At 50.6% G+C, this 23,691-nt stretch overlaps 1 protein-coding gene across 1 annotated transcript in view; it reads right to left on the bottom strand.

Annotated features, from left to right (window-relative positions):
• Positions 1-23,691, bottom strand: part of ATP6V1B2 (ATPase H+ transporting V1 subunit B2) — a 141,986-nt gene that overhangs the window by 63,219 nt on the left and 55,076 nt on the right. Inside the window, exons 7-8 of the mRNA XM_063931832.1 lie at positions 20,528-20,629; positions 20,343-20,440 (exon numbers count right to left, since the gene is read on the bottom strand). Coding sequence (XP_063787902.1) covers positions 20,343-20,440; positions 20,528-20,629 — 200 coding nt within the window. The remainder of the gene's footprint in view (positions 1-20,342; positions 20,441-20,527; positions 20,630-23,691) is intronic.

Genomic DNA, 23,691 nt, shown 5'->3' on the forward strand with positions numbered 1-23,691 from the left:
CTGTGCAGCTTATGTACTCCGCAAACAGGGAATTCAAGAGGTATATGGTGACTAAAAATCACAAAGGAAAAATAAGAATTTACTCACCGGTAATTCTATTTCTCGTAGTCCGTAGTGGATGCTGGGGACTCCGTAAGGACCATGGGGAATAGACGGCTCCGCAGGAGACTGGGCACATCTAAAGAAAGATTTAGGTCTATCTGGTGTGCACTGGCTCCTCCCCCTATGACCCTCCTCCAAGCCTCAGTTAGGACACTGTGCCCGGAAGAGCTGACACAATAAGGAAGGATTTTGAATCCCGGGTAAGACTCATACCAGCCACACCAATCACACCGTATAACTCGTGATAGGAACCCCGGTTAACAGATAACAACGGAGCCTCTGAACAGATGGCTCGCATTAACAACCCGATTTGTGTAACAATAGTGTTCACTCTAGCCTTCTTTCACGGGGCGCTGCGCCCTGCCCCTTTTCTGAGTGGCAGAATGCGCCCTGCCCGTTTGTGCCCGCCCTGCTAAAGGACTGCCTACTCACCGCCGCGCCGGGTGCGCTGTCACTGCCTCCTGCTCCTCCCCACCGCTCTGTCACATCACGCTGTCACTGCCCTCTGCTCCTCCCCACCGCTCTGTCACATCGCGCTGTCACTGCCCCCTGCTCCTCCCCGCCGCTCTGTCACATCGCGCTGTCACTGCCCTCTGCTCCTCCCCACCGCTCTGTCACATCGCGCTGTCACTGCCCCCTGCTCCTCCCCGCCGCTCTGTCACATCGCGCTGTCACTGCCCCCTGCTCCTCCCCGCCGCTCTGTCCCGCCGCGCTGTCACTGCCCCCTGCTCCTCCCCACTGCTCTGTCACATAGCGCTGTCACTGCCCCCTGCTCCTCCCCGCCGCTCTGTCCCGCCGCGCTGTCACTGCCCCCTGCAGCTGCCTTAGGCTTGTCGCGCTGATGCGCTGGCTGAAGGGAATCTGGTAAGCTAAGGAGGGCTGGGTTTGCTTCTCCCGCCGAGGCAAACCCAGCCCTCCCTCCTCTGTGTGCATGGATCAATGTGGTGGCCATTTTTAACCAGCTCCGCGGTGTGTGAGGGGGGACCAGCGCAATCAACTCCCGCAGCATCAGCCCCCAGTAAGTAAAATTGGCACAAAAAAAGCAGAGATCAAAAATGTACCCTACCTGGTGCAGTGTGTCTCAGTGCTCTCTAACTGGTGCAGTGTGTCTCAGTGCTCTCTACCTGGTGCAGTGTGTCTCAGTGCTCTCTACCTGGTGCAGTGTGTCTCAGTGCTCTCTACCTGGTGCAGTGTGTCTCAGTGCTCTCTACCTGGTGCAGTGTCTCAGTGCTCTCTACCTGGTGCAGTGTGTCTCAGTGCTCTCTACCTGGTGCAGTGTGTCTCAGTGCTCTCTACCTGGTGCAATGTTTCTAAGTGCGCTCTACCTGGTGCAATGTGTATAACGTGCTCTCTACCTGGTGCAATGCGTATAACGTGCTCTCTACCTGGTGCAATGCGTATAATGTGCTCTCTACCTTGTGCAATGTTAATCAGTGCTCTCTACCTGGTGCAATGTTTTTCAGTGCTCTCTACCTGGTGCAATGTGTATAACGTGCTCTCTACCTGGTGCAATGTGTATAACGTGCTCTCTACCTGGTGCAATGTGTATAACGTGCTCTCTACCTGGTGCAATGTGTATAACGTGCTCTCTACCTGGTGCAATGCGTATTATGTGCTCTCTACCTTGTGCAATGTTAATCAGTGCTTTCTACCTGGTGCAATGTGTATAACGTGCTCTCTACCTGGTGCTATGTTTTTCAGTGCTCTCTACCTGGTGCAATGTGTATAATGTGCTCTCTACCTGGTGCAATGTGTATAACGTGCTCTCTACCTGGTGCAATGCGTATAATGTGCTCTCTACCTTGTGCAATGTTAATCAGTGCTTTCTACCTGGTGCAATGTGTATAACGTGCTCTCTACCTGGTGCAATGTTTTTCAGTGCTCTCTACCTGGTGCAATGTGTATAACGTGCTCTCTACCTGGTGCAATGTTTCTCAGTGCTCTCTACGTGGTGTAATGTTTCTTAGTGCTCTGTATCTGGTGCATTGTGTATAACGTGCTCTGCCTGGCGCAAAGTGTAGAATTTGCTCTATCTGGCGCAATATGTATAACGTGATCTACCTGTCGCAGTGTGTATAGGAGGTTCTACCTGGTGCAGTGAGTATTAGCTGCACTACTCTGTGGTGTAATGTGAATTGCCACTATTATGTGGCCGTGCTCCTTCCCCATGAAAAACAGCGCTCCTAAATTTTTCGCCGGGCACTGTCCATTCTTTGGCCTTTCAGAATGGGAGGACCAAGCATTATAGTATGTACCTAATTTTGCCCTTCTAAATGAAAAATGTGCCCTCCCGAATGAAAAATGTGCCCTCCCGAATTAAAAATGTGCCCTCCCCGTGATCAGCACCCTGCCCTAAAAAAATCCTAGAGTGAACACTATAACAATAACTATGTACAAGTATTGCAGACAATCCGCACTTGGGATGGGCGCCCAGCATCCACTACGGACTACGAGAAATAGAATTACCGGTGAGTAAATTCTTATTTTCTCTGACGTCCTAGTGGATGCTGGGGACTCCGTAAGGACCATGGGGATTATACCAAAGCTCCCAAACGGGCGGGAGAGTGCGGACGACTCTGCAACACCGAATGAGAGAACTCCAGATCCTTCTCAGCCAGGGTATCAATTTTGTAGAATTTTGCAAACGTGTTTGCCCCTGACCAAGTAGCAGCTCGGCAAAGTTGTAAAGCCGAGACCCCTCGGGCAGCCGCCCAAGATGAGCCCACCTTCCTTGTGGAATGGGCTTTTACAGATTTAGGCTGCGGTAGTCCCACCGCAGAATGCGCCAGCTGAATAGTGCTACAAATCCAGCACGCGATAGTCTGCTTAGAAGCAGGAGCACCCAGTTTGTTGGGTGCATACAGGATAAACAGCGAGTCAGTTTTCCCGACTCCAGCCGTCCTGGAAACATAATTTTTCAGGGCCCTGACTACGTCCAGTAACTTGGAATCCTCCAAGTTCCTAGTAGCCGCAGGCACCACAATAGGCTGGTTCAAGTGAAAACGCTGATACCACCTTCGGGAGAAACTGAGGACGAGTCCTCAACTCTGCCCTATCCATATGGAAAATCAGATAAGGGCTTTTATAGGACAAAGCCGCCAATTCTGACACACGCCTGGCCGAAGCCAGAGCCAACAGCATGACCACTTTCCACGTGAGATATTTCAAATCCACAGTCTTAAGTGGTTCAAACCAATGTGATTTCAGGAACTCCAAAACCACATTGAGATCCCAAGGTGCCACTGGGGGCACAAAAGGAGGATGAATACGCAGAACTCCTTTGACAAAAGTCTGAACTTCAGGCAGTGAAGCCAGTTCTTTCTGGAAGAAAATCGACAGGGCCGAAATCTGGACCTTAATGGACCCCAATTTGAAGCCCAACGTCACCCCTGCTTGCAGGAAATGCAGGAATCGACCCAGTTGAAATTCCTCCGTTGGGGCCTTCCTGGCCTCACACCAAGCAACATATTTCCGCCAAATGCGGTGATAATGTTTTGCAGTGACATCCTTCCTGGCTTTGATCAGGGTAGGGATGACTTCCTCCGGAATGCCCTTTTCTCAGTACCTTGGGAATGAGAGGCAGAGGAGGAAACACAAACCGACTGGTACACCCACGGTGTTACTAGAGCGTCCACAGCGATCGCCTGAGGGTCCCTTGACCTGGCGCAATATCTTTTTAGCTTTTTGTTGAGGCGGGACGCCATCATGTCCACCTGTGGTCTTTCCCACCGGTTTACCAGCATTTGGAAGACTTCTGGATGAAGTCCCCATTCTCCCGGGTGGAGGTCGTGCCTGCTGAGGAAGTCTGCTTCCCAGTTGTCCACTCCCGGAATGAACACTGCTGTCAGTGCTAACACATGATTTTCCGCCCATCGGAGAATCCTTGTGGCTTCTGCCATTGCCCTCCTGCTTCTTGTGCCGCCCTGTCTGTTTACATGGGCGACCGCCGTGATGTTGTCTGATTGGATCAGTACCGGCTGGTTCTGAAGCAGGGGCCTTGCTTGGCTTAGGGTATTGTAAATGGCCCTTAGCTCTAGAATATTTATGTGAAGCGAAATCTCCTGATTTGACCACAGTCCTTGGAAATTTCTTCCCTGTGTGACTGCGCCCTAGCCCCGAAGGCTGGCATCCGTGGTCACCAGGACCCAGTCCTGTATTCCGAATCTGCGGCCCTCTAATAGATGAGCCCTCTGCAGCCACCACAGCAGCGACACCCTGGTCCTTGCCGACAGGGTTATCCGCTGTTGCATCTGGAGATGGGACCCGGACCATTTGTCCAACAGGTCCCACTGGAAAGTCCTTGCGTGGAACCTTCCGAATGGAATCGCTTCGTATGAAGCTACCATTTTTCCCAGGACTCGTGTGCATTGATGTACCGACACCTGTCCCGGTTTTAGGAGGTCTCTGACTAGAGATGACAACTCCTCGGCTTTTTCCACTGGAAGAAACACTTTTTTCTGGTCTGTGTCCAGAATCATTCCCAGGAACAGAAGACGTGTCGTCGGGACCAGCTGTGACTTTGGAATATTGAGAATCCAGCCGTGCTGTTGTAGCACTTCCCGAGAAAGTGCTACCCCCACTACCAACTGTTCCTTGGACCTCGCCTTTATCAGGAGATCGTCTAAGTACGGGATAATTAAAACTCCCTTCTTGCGAAGGAGTATCATCATTTCGGCCATTACCTTGGTAAAGACCCTCGGTGCCGTGGATAACCCAAACGGCAGCGTCTGGAACGGATAGTGACAGTCCTGTACCACAAATCTGAGGTACTCCTGGTGAGGAGGGTAAATGGGGACATGCAGGTACGCATCCTTGATGTCCAGGGAGACCATGTAATCCCCCTCGTCCAGGCTCGCAATAACCGCCCTGAGCGATTCCATCTTGAACTTGAACCTTTTGATATAAGTGTTCAAGGATTTTAAATTTAAGATGGGTCTCACCGAACCGTGCGGTGCGGTTTCGGTACCACAAACATTGTGGAATAGTAACCCTTCCCTTGCTGAAGGAGGGGTACCTTGACAATCACTTGCTGTGAATACAGTTTTTGGATAGCCACCAACACTGCCTCCCTGGCAGAGGGAGTTGCTGGTAAGGCAGATTTTAGAAAATGGCGGGTGGGGGGGGGGGGGGGGGGTGGGGGGACGTCTCGAATTCCAGCCTGTACCCGAGATACTACTTGAAGGGCCCAGGGATCCACCTGTGAGAGAGCCCACTGTGTGCTGAAATTTCTGAGACGGGCCCCCACCGTACCCGGATCCGCCTGTGAAGCCCCAGCGTCATGCTGTGGACTTACCGGACGCGGGGGAGGACTTTTGCTCTTGGGAACTAGCTGTATGCTGCAGCTTTTTCCCTCTACCTTTGCCTTTCGGCAGAAAGGATGCGCCTCGAGCCCTCTTGTGTTTATGGGGCCGAAAGGACTGTACTTGATAATACGGTGCCTTCTTTTGCTGTGGGGTAGCCTGTGGCAAAAATGTCGATTTCCCAGCCGTAGCTGTGGAAACGAGGTCTGAAAGACCATCCCCAAACAGTTCCACCCCCTTATAAGGCAAAACTTCCATGTGCCTCTTTGAATCGGCATCACCTGACCACTGCCGAGTCCATAACCCCCTTCTGGCGGCAATGGACATTGCGCTTATTTTTTGATGCCAGCCGGCAAATATCCCTCTGTGCATCACGCATGTATAAGACAGCGTCCTTTATATGCTCTACTGTCAGCAAAATAGTGTCCCTATCCAGGGTATCAATATTATCAGACAGGGAATCTGACCACGCAGCAGCAGCACTGCACATCCATGCTGATGCAATTGCTGGTCGCAATATAATGCCCGTGTGTGTATATATAGCTTTTAGGGTAGCCTCCTGCTTTCTATCAGCAGGATCCTTTTGGGGCGGCCGTATCCGGAGACGGTAGTGCCACCTGTTTTGATAAACGTGTAAGCGCTTTATCTACCCTAGGGGACGTTTCCCAACGTGACCTATCATCTGGCGGGAAAGGGTACGCTGCCAATAACAGTTTAGAAATTATCAATTTCTTATCGGGGGAAGTTCAGGCTTCCTCACACACCTCATTTAATTCCTCAGATGCAGGAAAAACTACTGGTAGTTTCTCACCGAACATAATACCCTTTTTTGTGGTACCTGGGGTACTATCAGAAAATAAGATTTTACTCACCGGTAAATCTATTTCTCGTAGTCCGTAGTGGATGCTGGGAACTCCGTAAGGACCATGGGGAATAGACGGGCTCCGCAGGAGACTGGGCACTCTAAAAGAAAGATTAGGTACTATCTGGTGTGCACTGGCTCCTCCCTCTATGCCCCTCCTCCAGACCTCAGTTAGGATACTGTGCCCGGAAGAGTTGACACAATAAGGAAGGATTTTGAATCCCGGGTAAGACTCATACCAGCCACACCAATCACACCGTATAACTCGTGATACTATACCCAGTTAACAGTATGAAATAATAAGAATTTACTTACCGATAATTCTATTTCTCGTAGTCCGTAGTGGATGCTGGGGACTCCGTAAGGACCATGGGGAATAGCGGCTCCGCAGGAGACAGGGCACAAAAGTAAAAGCTTTAGGATCAGGTGGTGTGCACTGGCTCCTCCCCCTATGACCCTCCTCCAAGCCTCAGTTAGGATACTGTGCCCGGACGAGCGTACACAATAAGGAAGGATTTTGAATCCCGGGTAAGACTCATACCAGCCACACCAATCACACTGTACAACCTGTGATCTGAACCCAGTTAACAGCATGATAACAGCGGAGCCTCTGAAAAGATGGCTCACAACAATAATAACCCGTTTTAGTTAACAATAACTATGTACAAGTATTGCAGACAATCCGCACTTGGGATGGGCGCCCAGCATCCACTACGGACTACGAGAAATAGAATTATCGGTAAGTAAATTCTTATTTTCTCTGACGTCCTAAGTGGATGCTGGGGACTCCGTAAGGACCATGGGGATTATACCAAAGCTCCCAAACGGGCGGGAGAGTGCGGATGACTCTGCAGCACCGAATGAGAGAACTCCAGGTCCTCCTCAGCCAGGGTATCAAATTTGTAGAATTTTGCAAACGTGTTTGCCCCTGACCAAGTAGCAGCTCGGCAAAGTTGTAAAGCCGAGACCCCTCGGGCAGCCGCCCAAGATGAGCCCACCTTCCTTGTGGAATGGGCATTTACATATTTTGGCTGTGGCAGGCCTGCCACAGAATGTGCAAGCTGAATTGTACTACACATCCAACTAGCAATCGTCTGCTTAGAAGCAAGAGCACCCAGTTTGTTGGGTGCATACAGGATAACAGCAAGTCAGTTTTCCTGACTCCAGCCGTCCTGGAAACATATATTTTCAGGGCCCTGACAACATCTAGCAACTTGGAGTCCTCCAAGTCCCTAGTAGCCGCAGGTACCACAATAAGCTGGTTCAGGTGAAACGCTGACACCACCTTAGGGAGAAACTGGGGACGAGTCCGCAGCTCTGCCCTGTCCGAATGGACAATCAGATATGGGCTTTTGTGAGAGAAAGCCGCCAATTCTGACACTCGCCTGGCCGAGGCCAGGGCCAACAGCATGGTCACTTTCCATGTGAGATATTTCAAATCCACAGATTTGAGCGGTTTAAACCAATGTGATTTGAGGAATCCCAGAACTACGTTGAGATCCCACAGTGCCACTGTAGGCACAAAAGGGAGTTGTATATGCAGTACTCCCTTGACAAACTTCTGGACTTCAGGAACTGAAGCCAATTCTTTCTGGAAGAAAATCGACAGGGCCGAAATTTGAACCTTAATGGACCCCAATTTGAGGCCCATAGACACTCCTGTTTGCAGGAAATGCAGGAATCGACCGAGTTGAAATTCCTCCGTGGGGCCTTCCTGGCCTCACACCATGCAACATATTTTCGCCAAATGTGGTGATAATGTTGTGCGGTCACCTCCTTCCTGGCTCTGACCAGGGTAGGGATGACCTCTTCCGGAATGCCTTTTTCCCTTAGGATCCGGCGTTCAACCGCCATGCCGTCAAACGCAGCCGCGGTAAGACTTGGAACAGACATGATCCTTGCTGAAGCAAGTCCCTTCTTAGTATCTCTTGAAGTTCCGGGTACCAAGTCCTTCTTGGCCAATCCGGAGCCACGAGTATAGTTCTTACTCCTCTCCGTCTTATAATTCTCAGTACCTTGGGTATGAGAGGCAGAGGAGGGAACACATACACCGACTGGTACACCCACGGTGTTACCAGAGCGTCCCTGCTATTGCCTGAGGGTCTCTTGACCTGGCGCAATACCTGTCCAGTTTTTTGTTCAGACGGGACGCCATCATGTCCACCTTTGGTCTTTCCCAACGGTTCACAATCATGTGGAAGACTTCCAGATGAAGTCCCCACTCTCCCGGGTGGAGGTCGTGTCCACTCCCGGAATGAACACCGCTGACAGTGTTATCACATGATTTTTCGCCCAGCGAAGAATCCTTGCTGCCATTGCCCTCCTGCTTCTTGTGCCGCCCTGTCTGTTTACGTGGGCGACTGCCGTGATGTTGTCCGACTGGATCAGCACCGGTTGACTTTGAAGCAGAGGTCTTCCTAGGCTCAGAGCATTGTAAATTGCCCTTAGCTCCAGTATATTTATGTGGAGAGAAGTCTCCAGACTTGACCACACTCCTTGGAAATTTCTTCCCTGTGTGACTGCTCCCCAGCCTCTCAGGCTGGCATCCGTGGTCACCAGGACCCAGTCCTGAATGCCGAATCTGCTGCCCTCTAGTAGATGTGCACTCTGCAGCCACCACAGAAGAGACACCCTTGTCCTTGGAGACAGGATTATCCGCTGATGCATCTGAAGATGCGATCCGGACCATTCGTCCAGCAGATCCCACTGAAAAATTCTTGCGTGAAATCTGCCGAATGGAATCGCTTCGTAAGAAGCCACCATTTTTCCCAGGACTCTTGTGCATTGATGCACTGACACTTGGCCTGGTTCTAGGAGGTTCCTAACTAGCTCGGATAACTCCCTGGCTTTCTCCTCCGGGAGAAACACCTTTTTCTGGACTGTGTCCAGAATCATCCCTAGGAACAGCAGACGTGTCGTCGGAATCAGCTGCGATTTTGGAATATTTAGAATCCACCCGTGCTGTCGTAGAACTACTTGAGATAGTGCTACTCCGACCTCCAACTGTTCTCTGGACCTTGCCCTTATCAGGAGATCGTCCAAGTAAGGGATAATTAAGACGCCTTTTCTTTGAAGAAGAATCATCATTTCGGCCATTACCTTGGTAAAGACCCGGGGTGCCGTGGACAATCCAAACGGCAGCGTCTGAAACTGATAGTGACAGTTCTGTACCACGAACCTGAGGTACCCTTGGTGAGAAGGGCAAATTGTGACATGGAGGTAAGCATCCTTGATGTCCAGGGACACCATATAGTCCCCTTCTTCCTGGTTCGCTATCACTGCTCTGAGTGACTCCATCTTGATTTGAACCTTTGTATGTAAGTGTTCAAAGATTTCAGATTTAGAATAGGTCTCACCGAGCCATCTGGCTTCAGTACCACAAATAGTGTGGAATAATACCCCTTTCCTTGTTGTAGGAGGGGTACTTTGATTATCACCTGCTGGGAATACAGCTTGTGAATTGTTTCCAATACTGCCTCCCTGTCGGAGGGAGACGTTGGTAAAGCAGACTTCAGGAACCTGCGAGGGGGAGACGTCTCGAACTTCCAATCTGTACCCCTGGGATACTACTTGTAGGATCCAGGGGTCCACTTGCGAGTGAGCCCACTGCGCGCTGAAACTCTTGAGACGACCCCCCACCGCACCTGAGTCCGCTTGTACGGCCCCAGCGTCATGCTGAGGACTTGGCAGAAGCGGTGGAGGGCTTCTGTTCCTGGGAAGGAGCTGCCTGCTGCAGTCTTCTTCCCTTTCCTCTACCCCTGGGCAGATATGACTGGCCTTTTGCCCGCTTGCCCTTATGGGGACGAAAGGACTGAGGCTGAAAAGACGGTGTCTTTTTCTGCTGAGATGTGACTTGGGGTAAAAAAGGTGGATTTTCCAGCTGTTGCCGTGGCCACCAGGTCCGATGGACCGACCCCAAATAACTCCTCCCCTTTATACGGCAATACTTCCATGTGCCGTTTGGAATCTGCATCACCTGACCACTGTCGTGTCCATAAACATCTTCTGGCAGACATGGACATCGCACTTACTCTTGATGCCAGAGTGCAAATATCCCTCTGTGCATCTCGCATATATAGAAATGCATCTTTTAAATGCTCTATAGTCAATAAAATACTGTCCCTGTCAAGGGTATCAATATTTTCAGTCAGGGAATCCGACCAAGCCACCCCAGCGCTGCACATCCAGGCTGAGGCGATCGCTGGTCGCAGTATAACACCAGTATGTGTGTATATACTTTTTAGGATATTTTCCAGCCTCCTATCAGCTGGCTCCTTGAGGGCGGCCGTATCTGGAGACGGTAACGCCACTTGTTTTGATAAGCGTGTGAGCGCCTTATCCACCCTAGGGGGTGTTTCCCAACGCGCCCTAACTTCTGGCGGGAAAGGGTATAACGCCAATAATTTTCTATCGGGGGAAACCCACACATCATCACACACTTCATTTAATTTATCTGATTCAGGAAAAACTACAGGTAGTTTTTTCACACCCCACATAATACCCTTTTTTGTGGTACTTGTAGTATCAGAAATATGTAACACCTCCTTCATTGCCCTTAACATGTAACGTGTGGCCCTAATGGAAAATACGTTTGTTTCTTCACCGTCGACACTGGAGTCAGTGTCCGTGTCTGTGTCTGTGTCGACCGACTGAGGTAATGGGCGTTTTAAAGCCCCTGACTGTGTTTGAGACGCCTGGACAGGTACTAATTGGTTTGCCGGCCGTCTCATGTCGTCAACCGACCTTGCAGCGTGTTGACATTATCACGTAATTCCCTAAATAAGCCATCCATTCCGGTGTCGACTCCCTAGAGAGTGACATCACCATTACAGGCAATTGCTCCGCCTCCTCACCAACATCGTCCTCATACATGTCGACACACACGTACCGACACACAGCACACACACAGGGAATGCTCTGATAGAGGACAGGACCCCACTAGCCCTTTGGGGAGACAGAGGGAGAGTTTGCCAGCACACACCAAAACGCTATAATTATACAGGGACAACCTTATATAAGTGTTTTCCCTTATAGCATCTTAATATATTATAATATCGACACACAAAATGCCCCCCCTCTCAGTTTTAACCCTGTTTCTGTAGTGCAGTGCAGGGGAGAGCCTGGGAGCCTTCCTAGCAGCGGAGCTGTGTAGGAAAATGGCGCTGTGTGCTGAGGAGAATAGGCCCCGCCCCCTTTTCGGCGGGCTTCTTCTCCCGTTTTTCTGACAACCTGGCAGGGGTTAAATACATCCATATAGCCCCAGAGGCTATATGTGATGTATTTTTAGCCAGCATAGGTACTTTCATTGCTGCCCAGGGCGCCCCCCCCAGCGCCCTGCACCCTCAGTGACCGTTGGTGTGAAGTGTGCTGAGAGCAATGGCGCACAGCTGCCGTGCTGTGCGCTACCTTAAGAAGACTGGAAAGTCTTCAGCCGCCGATTTCTGGACCTCTTCTCTCTTCAGCATCTGCAAGGGGGTCGGCGGCGCGGCTCCGGTGACCCATCCAGGCTGTACCTGTGATCGTCCCTCTGGAGCTAGTGTCCAGTAGCCTAAGAAGCCAATCCATCCTGCACGCAGGTGAGTTCACTTCTTCTCCCCTAAGTCCCTCGTTGCAGTGAGCCTGTTGCCAGCAGGACTCACTGAAAATAAAAAACCTAACAAAACTTTTACTCTAAGCAGCTCTTTAGGAGAGCCACCTAGATTGCACCCTTCTCGGCCGGGCACAAAAACCTAACTGAGGCTTGGAGGAGGGTCATAGGGGGAGGAGCCAGTGCACACCACCTGATCCTAAAGCTTTTACTTTTGTGCCCTGTCTCCTGCGGAGCCGCTATTCCCCATGGTCCTTACGGAGTCCCCAGCATCCACTTAGGACGTCAGAGAAATAACTGAGCCTCTCAACAGATGGCTCAACAATAACCCTTTAGTTAGGCAATAACTATATACAAGTATTGCAGACAATCCGCACTTGGGATGGGCGCCCAGCATCCACTACGGACTACGAGAAATAGATTTACCGGTGAGTAAAATCTTATTTTCTCTGACGTCCTAGTGGATGCTGGGAACTCCGTAAGGACCATGGGGATTATACCAAAGCTCCCAAACGGGCGGGAGAGTGCGGATGACTCTGCAGCACCGAATGAGAGAACTCAAGGTCCTCCTCAGCCAGGGTATCAAATTTGTAGAATTTAGCAAACGTGTTTGCCCCTGACCAAGTTGCAGCTCGGCAAAGTTGTAAAGCCGAGACCCCTTGGGCAGCCGCCCAAGATGAGCCCACTTTCCTCGTGGAATGGGCTGTTACTGATTTAGGATGCGGCAATCCAGCCGCAGAATGCTCCAGCTGAATTGTGATACAAATTCAGCGAGCAATAGTCTGCTTAGAAGCAGGAGCACCTATTTTGTTGGGTGCCTACAGGATAAAAAACGAGTCAGTTTTCCTGACTCCAGCCGTCCTGGAAATATAAATTTTTAAGGCCCTGACTACGTCCAGTAACTTGGAATCTTCCAAGTCCCTAGTAGCCGCAGGCACTACAATAGGTTGGTTCAAGTGAAAAGCTGATACCACCTTAGGGAGAAACTGGGGACGAGTCCTCAATTCTGCCCTATCCATATGGAAAATCCGATAAGGGCTTTTACATGACAAAGCCGCCAATTCTGACACACGCCTGGCCGAAGCCAAGGCCAATAACATGACCACTTTCCACGTGAGATATTTCAAATCCACAGTTTTAAGTGGCTCAAACCAATGTGATTTTAAGAAACTCAACACCACGTTGAGATCCCAAGGTGCCACAGAAGGCACAAAAAAGGGGCTAAATATGTAGCACTCCCTTTACAAATGTCTGAACTCCAGGCAGTGAAGCCAGTTCTTTCTGGAAGAAAATCGACAGAGCCGAAATCTGGACCTTAATGGAACCCAAATTTAGGCCCATAGTCACTCCTAACTGTAGGAAGTGCAGAAAACGACCCAGCTGAAATTCCTCTGTTGGGGCCTTCCTGGCCTCACACCACGCAACATATTTTCGCCAAATACGGTGATAATGGTTTGCGGTTACTTCTTTCCTGGCTTTTATCAGCGTAGGAATGACTTCCTCCGGAATGCCCTTTTGCTTTAGAATCCGGAATTCAACCGCCATGCCGTCCAACGCAGCCGCGGTAAGTCTTGGAACAGACAGGGCCCCTGCTGTAGCAGATCCTGTCTGAGCGGTAGAGGCCATGGGTCCTCTGATATTATTTCTTGAAGTTCTGGGTACCAAGTTCTTCTTGGCCCATCCGGAACCACGAGTATCGTTCTTACTCCTCGTTTTCTTATTATTCTCAGTACCTTTGGTATGAGGCAGAGGAGGGAATACATAAACCGACTGGTACACCCACGGTGTCACTAGAGCGTCCACAGCTATTGCCTGAGGGTCCCTTGACCTGGCGCAATATCTAGTTTTTTTGTTTAGGCGGGACGCCATCATGTCCACCTGTGGCCTTTCCCAACGGTTTACCAACAGTTGGAAGACTTCTGGATGAAGTCCCCACTCTCCCGGGTGTCGGTCGTGTCTGCTGAGGAAGTCTGCTTCCCAGTTGTCCACTCCCGGAATGAACACTGCTGACAGTGCTAAGACGCCCATCGGAGAATCCTTGTGGCTTCTGCCATCGCCATCCTGCTTCTTGTGCCGCCCTGTCGGTTTACATGGGCGACTGCCGTAATGTTGTCTGATTGGATCAGTACCGGCTGGTTTTGAAGCAGAGGCCTTGCCAGACTTAGGGCATTGTAAATGGCCCTCAGTTCCAGAATATTTATGTGTAGGGACGACTCCTGACTTGACCAAAGTCCTTGGAAATTTCTTCCCTGTGTGACTGCCCCCCAGCCTCGAAGGCTGGCATCCGTGGTTACCAGGACCCAGTCCTGTATGCCGAATCTGCGGCCCTCTTGAAGATGAGCACTCTGCAGCCACCACAGTAGAGATAACCCTGTCTCCAAGGACCAGGGTATCAGCTGATGCATCTGAAGATGCGATTCCGACCACTTGTGCATGGAACCTGCCGAATGGAATTTTGCTTCGTAAGAAGCTACCATTTTTCCCAGGACTCGTGTGCATTGATGCACCGATACCTGTTTTGGTTTCAGGAGGTCTCTGACTAGAGATGACAGCTCCTTGGCTTTCTCCTGCGGGAGAAACACTTTTTTCTGTTCTGTGTCCAGAACCATCCCCAGGAACAGCAGGCGTGTGGTAGGAACCAGCTGTGACTTTGGAATGTATAGAATCCATCCGTGCTGTTGTAGCACTTCCCGAGATAGTGCTACTCCGACCAACAACTGCTCCATGGACCTCGCCTTTATAAGGAGATCGTCCAAGTACGGGATAATTAAAAAAACTCCCTTTTTTCGAAGGAGTATCATTTCTGCCATTACCTTGGTAAAGACCCTCGGTGCCGTGGACAGTCCAAACGGCAGTGTTTGGAATTGGTAATGGCAATCCTGTACCACAAATCTGAGGTACTCCTGGTGAGGATGGTAAATGGGGACATGTAGGTAAGCATCCTTGATGTCCAGGGATACCATGTAATCCCCCTCCTCCAGGCTTGCAATAACCACCCTGAGCGATTCCATCTTGAACTTGAATTTTTTTATGTATGTGTTCAAGGACTTCAAATTTAAAATGGGTCTCACCGAACCGTCCGGTTTCGGTACCACAAACAGTGTGGAATAGTAACCCCGTCCTTGTTGAAGTAAGGGCACCTTGACTATCACCTGCTGGGAATACAGCTTGTGAATTGCCTCTAGCACAGCCTCCCTGCCTGAGGGAGTTGTCGGCAAGGCAGATTTGAGGAAACGGCATGGGGGGAGACGCCTCGAATTCCAGCCTGTACCCCTGAGATACTACTTGAAGGATCCAGGGATCCACCTGTGAGCGAGCCCACTGATCGCTGAAATTTTTGAGGCGGCCCCCCACCGTACCTGGCTACGCCTGTGGAGCCCCCGCGTCATGCGGTGGACTCAGAGGAAGCGGGGGAAGAATTTTGATTCTGGGAACTGGCTGACTGGTGCAGCTTTTTCCCTCTTCCCTCGTCTCTGTGCAGAAAAGAAGCGCCTTTGACCCGCTTGCTTTTCTGAAGCCGAAAGGACTGTACCTGATAATACAGTGCTTTCTTAGGCTGTGAGGAAACCTGAGGTAAAAATTTTTCTTCCCAGCTGTTGCTGTGGATACGAGGTCCCAGAGACCATCCCCAAACAATTCCTCACCCTTATAAGGCTCTATGTGCCTTTTAAAGTCAGCATCACCTGTCCAGTGTCGGGTCTCTAATACCCTCCTGACAGAATGGACATTGCATTAATTTAGGATGCCAGCCGGCAAAATATCCCTCTGTGCATCCCTCATATATAAGACGACGTCTTATGTTCGCAAAATAGTATCCCTGTTTGACAGGGTTACAGACCACGCTGCAGCAGCACTATCTGCAGGTCTCAGTCTAGTACCTGAGTGTGTAAATACAGACTTCAGGATAGCCTCCTGCTTTTTATCAGCAGGTACCTTCAAAGTGGCCGTATCCTAAGACGGCAGTGCCACCTTTTGTGACAAACGTGTGAGCGCTTTATCCACCCTAGGGGATATCTCCCAGCGTAACTTATCCTCTGGCGGGAAAAGGTACGCCATCAGTAACTTTTTAGAAATTACCAGTTTCTTATCGGGGGAACCCACGCTTTTTCATACTTCATTCACTCATTTGATGGGGGAACAAAACACTGCCTGCTTTTTCTCCCCAAACATAAAACCCTTTTTTAGTGGTACTTAGGTTAATGTCAGAAATGTGTAACACATTTTTTATTGCCGGGATCATGTAACGGATGTTCCTAGTGGATTGTGTATATGTCTCAACCTCGTCGACACTGGAGTCAGACTCCGCGTCGACATCTGTGTCTGCCATCTGAGGGAGCGGGCGTTTTTGAGCCCCTGATGGCCTTTGAGACGCCTGGGCAGGCGCGGGCTGAGAAGCCGGCTGTCCCATAGCTGTTACGTCATCCAGCCTTTTATGTAAGGAGTTGACACTGTCGGTTAATACCTTTCACCTATCCATCCACTCTGGTGTCGGCCCACAGGGGGCGACATCCCATTTATCGGCATCTGCTCCGCCTCCACATAAGCCTCCTCATTAAACATGTCGACACAGCCGTACCGACACACCGCACACACACAGGGAATGCTCTGACTGAGGACAGGACCCCACACAGCCCTTTGGGGAGACAGAGAGAGAGTATGCCAGCACACACCAGAGCGCTATATAATGTAGGGATAAACACTATCACTGAGTGAATTTTCCCCAATAGCTGCTTGTATAAACAATATTGCGCCTAAATTTAGTGCCCCCCCTCTCTTTTTAACCCTTTGAGCCTGAAAACTACAGGGGAGAGCCTGGGGAGCTGTCTTCCAGCTACACTGTGAAGAGAAAATGGCGCCAGTGTGCCGAGGGAGATAGCTCCGTCCCTTTTTCGCGGACTTTTCTCCCGCTTTTTTATGGATTCTGGCAGGGGTAATCATCACATATATAGCCTCTGGGGCTATATATTGTGATTATTTTGCCAGCCAAGGTGTTTTTATTGCTGCTCAGGGCGCCGCGCCGCGCCCCCCCCCCCCCCCCCCAGCGCCCTGCACCTTCAGTGACCTGAGTGTGAAGTGTGTATGAGGAGCAATGGCGCACAGCTGCAGTGCTGTGCGCTACCTTGGTGAAGACTGAAGTCTTCTGCCGCCGATTTTCCGGACCATCTTCATGCTTCTGGCTCTGTAAGGGGGACGGCGGCGCGGCTCCGGGAACGAACACCAAGGACGGGTCCTGCGGTCGATCCCTCTGGAGCTAATGGTGTCCAGTAGCCTAAGAAGCCCAAGCTAGCTGCAAGCAGGTAGGTTCGCTTCTTCTCCCTCTTAGTCCCTCGTTGCAGTGAGCCTGTTGCCAGCAGGTCTCACTGTAAAATAAAAAACCTAACATATACTTTCTTTCTAGGAGCTCAGGAGAGCCCCTAGTGTGCATCCAGCTCGGCCGGGCACAGAAATCTAACTGAGGTCTGGAGGAGGGGCATAGAGGGAGGAGCCAGTGCACACCAGATAGTACCTAATCTTTCTTTTAGAGTGCCCAGTCTCCTGCGGAGCCCGTCTATTCCCCATGGTCCTTACGGAGTTCCCAGCATCCACTAGGACGTCAGAAATGTGTAATACATTTTTCATTGCCTCAATCATGTAACGGGTGGACCTATTGGAGGGTACACTAGTCTCATCGTCGTCGACACTGGAGTCGGTATCCGTGTCGACATCTGTGTCTGCCATCTGAGGTAGCGGGCGTTTTAAAGCCCCTGATGACATTTGAGACGCTGGAACAGTCACAAGCTGAGTAGCCGGCTGTCCTATGTCGTCAAACCTTTTATGTAAAGAGCTGACACTGTCACGTAATTCCTTCCATAAGTCCATCCACACAGGTGTCGACCCCTCAGGGGGTGACAACACATTTCCAGGCATTTGCTCTGCCTCCACATCATTTTCCTCATCATACATGTCGACACAGCGGTACCGACACAGCACACACACAGGGAATGCTCTGACAGAGGACAGGACCCCACAAAGCCCTTTGGGGAGACAGAGGGAGAGTATGCCAGCACACACCAGAGCGCTATATACCACAGGGATATCACCTATAAAGAGTGTTTTCCCTTATAGCTGCATATATATATTATACTGCGCCTAAATTTGTGCCCCCCCCCCCTCTCTTTTTTACCCTTTCTTTAGTGCATGACTGCAGGGGAGAGCCAGGGAGCGATCCTTCCAGCGGAGCTGTGAGGGAAAATGGCGCCAGTGTGCTGAGGGAGATGGCTCCGCCCCTTTTTCGGCGGGCTTTCTCCCGCTTTTTGTGTTATTCTGGCAGGGGTAATTTACACCTATATAGCCTCTGGGGCTATATATGGTGTCAGTTTTGCCAGCCAAGGTGTTAATATTGCTGCTCAGGGCGCGCCCCCCCCCCCCAGCGCCCTGCACCCATCAGTGACCGAAGTGTGTGGTGTGCATGAGGAGCAATGGCGCACAGCTGCAGTGCTGTGCGCTACCTTGGAGAAGACAGAAGTCTTCAGCCGCCGATTTTCCGTACCTTCTTGCTTCTGGCTCTGTAAGGGGGACGGCGGCGCGGCTCCGGGAACGGACGACGAGGTCGGGTCCTGTGTGCGATCCCTCTGGAGCTAATGGTGTCCAGTAGCCTAAGAAGCCCAAGCTACCACCACTTAGGTAGGTTCGCTTCTTCTCCCCTTAGTCCCTCGCTGCAGTGAGCCTGTTGCCAGCAGGTCTCACTGTAAAATAAAAAACCTAAACTATACTTTCTTTCTAGGAGCTCAGGAGAGCCCCTAGTGTGCATCCAGCTCGGCCGGGCACAGAAATCTAACTGAGGCTTGGAGGAGCGTCATAGGGGGAGGAGCCAGTGCACACCAGATAGACCTAAATCTTTCTTTAGATGTGCCCAGTCTCCTGCGGAGCCGTCTATTCCCCATGGTCCTTACGGAGTCCCCAGCATCCACTAGGACGTCCGAGAAATACACATTGAGCATATCTTGTGAGACACCTATATCAGATAATAAACCTGATGCACTGAGACCCCTCAGGTCATAGAATGGGTGTAGTATGGCATGCCGGCGGCCGGGCTCCCGGCGACCAGCATACCGACGCCGGGAGCCCGACCGCCGGCATACAGACAGCGTGGTGATCGCAAATGAGCCCCTTGCGGGCTCGCTGCGCTCGCCACGCTGCGGGCACGGTGGCGCGCTACGCTATTTATTCTCCCTCCAGGGGGGTCGTGGACCCCCACGAGGGAGAATATCTGTCGGTATGCCAGGTGACGGGATTCCGGCACCGGTATACTGTGCGCCGGGATCCTGACATTCGGCATACTGAAGGCCACCACATAGAATATAGGGATAGCAATCTGAGTGAGAGACACGAAATGGAGGTCACACAGCAGCTACATGCACACACATATAGTCACAATGTACAATGCAGAAATTATGACATGCAATAAAACTGCACTGGACTAGCAATACAAAGTAACACTCAGTATAGCTATATAATTAGTAGATATATCAATGCACAGTAAATACTGGATGTATATCACAGGGTACTTGTACTATATAACCCTGACCCAATGCACTGTTTCTTAACTAACACTGTCAATAGACATGTAGAATACTTAAGTGTCTTGTAAAATGCACAGCGCTGACATGCAGGCGGCTTTACAAAGGAGGATTTGCCCAAACAGTCGCAGGAACAGTGCTGCTCTGTGTAATGGTGCCCAAACACTGACTGGGAGTGAGAGAGAGAGAGAGAGATATATGCAGCTCCAGGGCGGGAACATTACTGTAAATGGCGCCCTGGGGCTGGGGGAGGGGCTACAGGTCCAAGCCTTATCCCCTTGCTGGACCTCACCACTGGTACTATGGGCTGTAATAAAAACGGTTTTTATGAGGTAAAAACTGACCTGTGCCCTTGCCCTGGTGGTTTAGTGGAGTCCCTGCTCGATCACAGTGTCCACGCCTGCACGCGCGGCCCACCTCCAACCAGCCGCGCCGGATCGCGATTTCAGCGGGACCCGCCAAGGGGACCCACTTACCTCCTCCCTGAGTGCGGCCACGTGATCCTGGAGAACTTCGGCGAGTGTGTGACTAACGGTGAGCAAACCGGAGCCTCCGCTGTAAGTACCCGGCAACCAGGGCGCGGGAGATGATGGAGCTGCAGCAGGAGATGTCAGACTGACATCTATCACTGCTGCAGCCCTTGAAGTCTTCTATCTTCACTTAAAAAGCTCTTCACTGGGCTGCTGTAGCAGCCCACCTGTTGTATGCCTGCTTACTGCATGGCACCAACTACAAAACTGAGCTCCTGTGCATAGAGGCGGGGTTATAGAGGCAGCGGCGCTATGCAACTTGGGAAGAATGTCAAAGCTTTGAGCCTGTTGGTGCCTTGGATCAAGATCCTACTCTACACCCCAATGTCATTCCCTGTGGAGCAGAGTATACCCTGCAGCAGAAGTAAGAACTATTTCACAGAATGAAGGTTCTGCACTTACGTGGGGTCATTTGCCAGGTTAAGGAAGAGACACACATTGTCCATTGACCCGTTCTCTTCAAAATCAGACTTGAAGAACCGAGCTGTCTCCATGTTTACCTTGGGGGAATAAGAGAGCAGTACATAGAAAACAGAAGAATGTAGTCAGGAATACAGACTTTATTTGCTCTCTTATCAGATACTCACCCCCATGGCAGCAAACACAATGGCAAAGTTATCCTCACTGTAATCCATAACGTCTTTTGATTTCTTTACCAGGCCTGCCTGGCGACAGATCTGTGCTGCAATCTGATAGGACAGCCAGTCAGTTATAAACATGAGAACATTTATCAGTCATTACCCTTCACACTTATGATATTCAGTAAAAATACACACGTGTACAAATCCCCCTAAAACAGCAGGTGTTGTGCGCTTAGCTATCTCACTGCAACGACTTATCTAATAACAGCCAATGAAGGTATGTAACAAAGCAATGAGAAAGGCAAGTCAGATGCTTGGCTGCAGAGGGAGAGGAATCAGTAGAAGGAAAAGCCAAGTAATAATGCCTCTGTACAAGTCATTGGTACGGCCTCATCTGGAATACTGTGTCCAGTTCTGGAGGCCATTATTTCCAGAAGGCTATAAATACATTAGAGAACATACAAAGAAGGGCAACTAAAATGGTGAATGGCCTACATCACAAATCTTACCCGGAAAGACTAAAATATCTTAATATGTATAGTTTGCAGCAGAGAAGGGAAAAGGGGACATGATAGAAACTTTCAAATATACCAAGGGTTTTAACAAGGTCACGGAGGGAAACATTCTTCAAAGGAAGAGAAATATTAGAATACGAGGACATGCACTGAGACTGGAGGGAGGTTCAGGGGAAATTTAAGGAAAACATTCTCCACAGAAAGGGTAGTGTTTAAGTGGAATAGCCTCCCGTCAGATGTGGTAGAGGCTAAGGCTGGGTACACACTGACTGATATATCAACCGTTCAATTACACATCCGATATATTGCTGAACCATTGGCCAGTGTGTACCAGCGATATGTCTGAACGACTTAATTCACAGACATATGATGTCGGCTGTGCAGCAGAGATGACGACCAATATATCTACAGATATATTGGTGCATCGTGCTCTGTGTATGGGCAGTGAGCTGACCGCCCACACACACTCGCTGCACAAGCCGGCACTGTTGGACAGTGCAACTGGGCGGACACACGTAAGTGCACGTCCAGTTCGTGATATCAGTCACAACGAATCGGGCATTGTGTATGCACACTGCCCATTCCGTCTGTAGATATATCTGCTGATCTATCTATTGGTGTGTACCCAGCTTGGTATAGGCATATGGGAGTAGCTATAGTAGGTGAACCATTTAAACATGCTTGGGATACACAAGATGGGCTGGAGGTATTTAAACCAGACCTATACAACATGAGATATCTATTCCTTGAAGAAGCTGCCTGGCACAGAGAAACACGTTGAAAGGACTTTCTCTAAACATTGCTGAGTATTGCCACCTTACTGCACCACCATGGCACATCTCTACTGTGCTCTTATCCAACAATGGACTTGCTTGCCACGGACTCACGCTCTCCCCCACAAGTGGTGAGGTTTTGCGGGACCAGGACACCGGAACATCCTTGTCTGGTGAGCCTTAACTGTAAGTAGCGGCACACAACAGCGTCCTTGCCTTAGTATCACCGTCGCCGACACGCTGCAGCACTCAGGGGCAGATTTATTAAGCTCAGTGAAGTGATAAATTGGAAGGTGATAAAGCACCGGCCAGTCAGCTTCTGTCATTTTTCAAACCCAGCCTGTGACATGGCATTTAGGATCTGATTGGCCGGTGCTTTATCACCTTCCACTTTATCACTTCACCGAGCTTAATAAATCTGCCCCTGTGTCTACTACTGCTGCCACTGGCTACCTGAGCACTGGAGCCAGTTGATCCAATACAGAGCTTTACCTTCACCAGCACTGCTGGGTGCCTGAGCTCCGGGTACAGCCGCAGGAACCCAAACAGCAGTTTATCATTTGACACAGAGGAGCTGCATAAAGTGATTTTAGTTAGTTACAGATCAGCCCAGTGGGCGAGTGCACTTTTACTGTAGTGAGACAGACGGAACTTATCAGTCTCCACAGTTGCCATTGTTTTTTCTTATTTATCTAACTGGATTTGGACAATTAAGGCATGACTTCCTATTAGAGACTGTATCTTCATACTCATCCAGCTATTTAATTTATATATGTAGTGATATTATCAGCTTGTTACTATTATTCATCTCATTTGAAGATATATGTGATTATGTACATTTTATGGTTCTTTTTAACCCAAGTGTGGTGAGTGGTGTTTTAGCAGCGCAAAGCAATGGTTGTAAGGGTAATGTACAGCATAAGCTGAAACATGTACCCGTTAGCGTGGGTGAAACAAACAGGTTTAGAGTGGTTGATAAAGGTTCAAAAACAACAAAGGAGCGTAGCCTGAGGGCAGAGAGCGCAGGGAGGAGATGCAGAGTGTAGCCTGAGGGCAGAGTGTGCAGGGAGGAGATGCAGAGTGTAGCCTGAGGGCAGAGAGTGCAGGGAGGAGATGCAGAGTGTAGCCTGAGGGCAGAGAGCGCAGGGAGGAGATGCAGAGTGTAGCCTGAGGGCAGAGAGTGCAGGGAGGAGATGCAGAGTGTAGCCTGAGGGCAGAGAGTGCAGGGAGGAGATGCAGAGTGTAGCCTGAGGGCAGAGAGTGCAGGGAGGAGATGCAGAGTGTAGCCTGAGGGCAGAGAGTGCAGGGAGGAGATGCAGAGTGTAGCCTGAGGGCAGAGAGCGCAGGGAGGAGATGCAGAGTGTAGCCTGAGGGCAGAGAGCGCAGGGAGGAGATGCAGAGTGTAGCCTGAGGGCAGAGAGTGCAGGGAGGAGATGCAGAGTGTAGCCTGAGGGCAGAGAGCGCAGGGAGGAGATGCAGAGTGTAGCCTGAGGGCAGAGAGCGCAGGGAGGAGATGCAGAGTGTAGCCTGAGGGCAGAGAGCGCAGGGAGGAGATGCAGAGTGTAGCCTGAGGGCAGAGAGCGCAGGGAGGAGATGCAGAGTGTAGCCTGAGGGCAGAGAGCGCAGGGAGGAGATGCAGAGTGTAGCCTGAGGGCAGATGAGTGCAGGGAGGAGATGCAGAGTGTAGCCTGAGGGCAGAGAGCGCAGGGAGGAGATGTAGAGTGTAGCCTGAGGGCAGAGAGCGCAGGGAGGAGATGCAGAGTGTAGCCTGAGGGCAGAGAGTGCAGGGAGGAGATGCAGAGTGTAGCCTGAGGGCAGAGAGCGCAGGGAGGAGATGCAGAGTGTAGCTGGTGTACAATACAAGGTAGTGAGAAGACCCCAC

This window comes from Pseudophryne corroboree, chromosome 6 (assembly GCF_028390025.1).
Source record: "Pseudophryne corroboree isolate aPseCor3 chromosome 6, aPseCor3.hap2, whole genome shotgun sequence".
NCBI lineage: Eukaryota > Metazoa > Chordata > Amphibia > Anura > Myobatrachidae > Pseudophryne > Pseudophryne corroboree.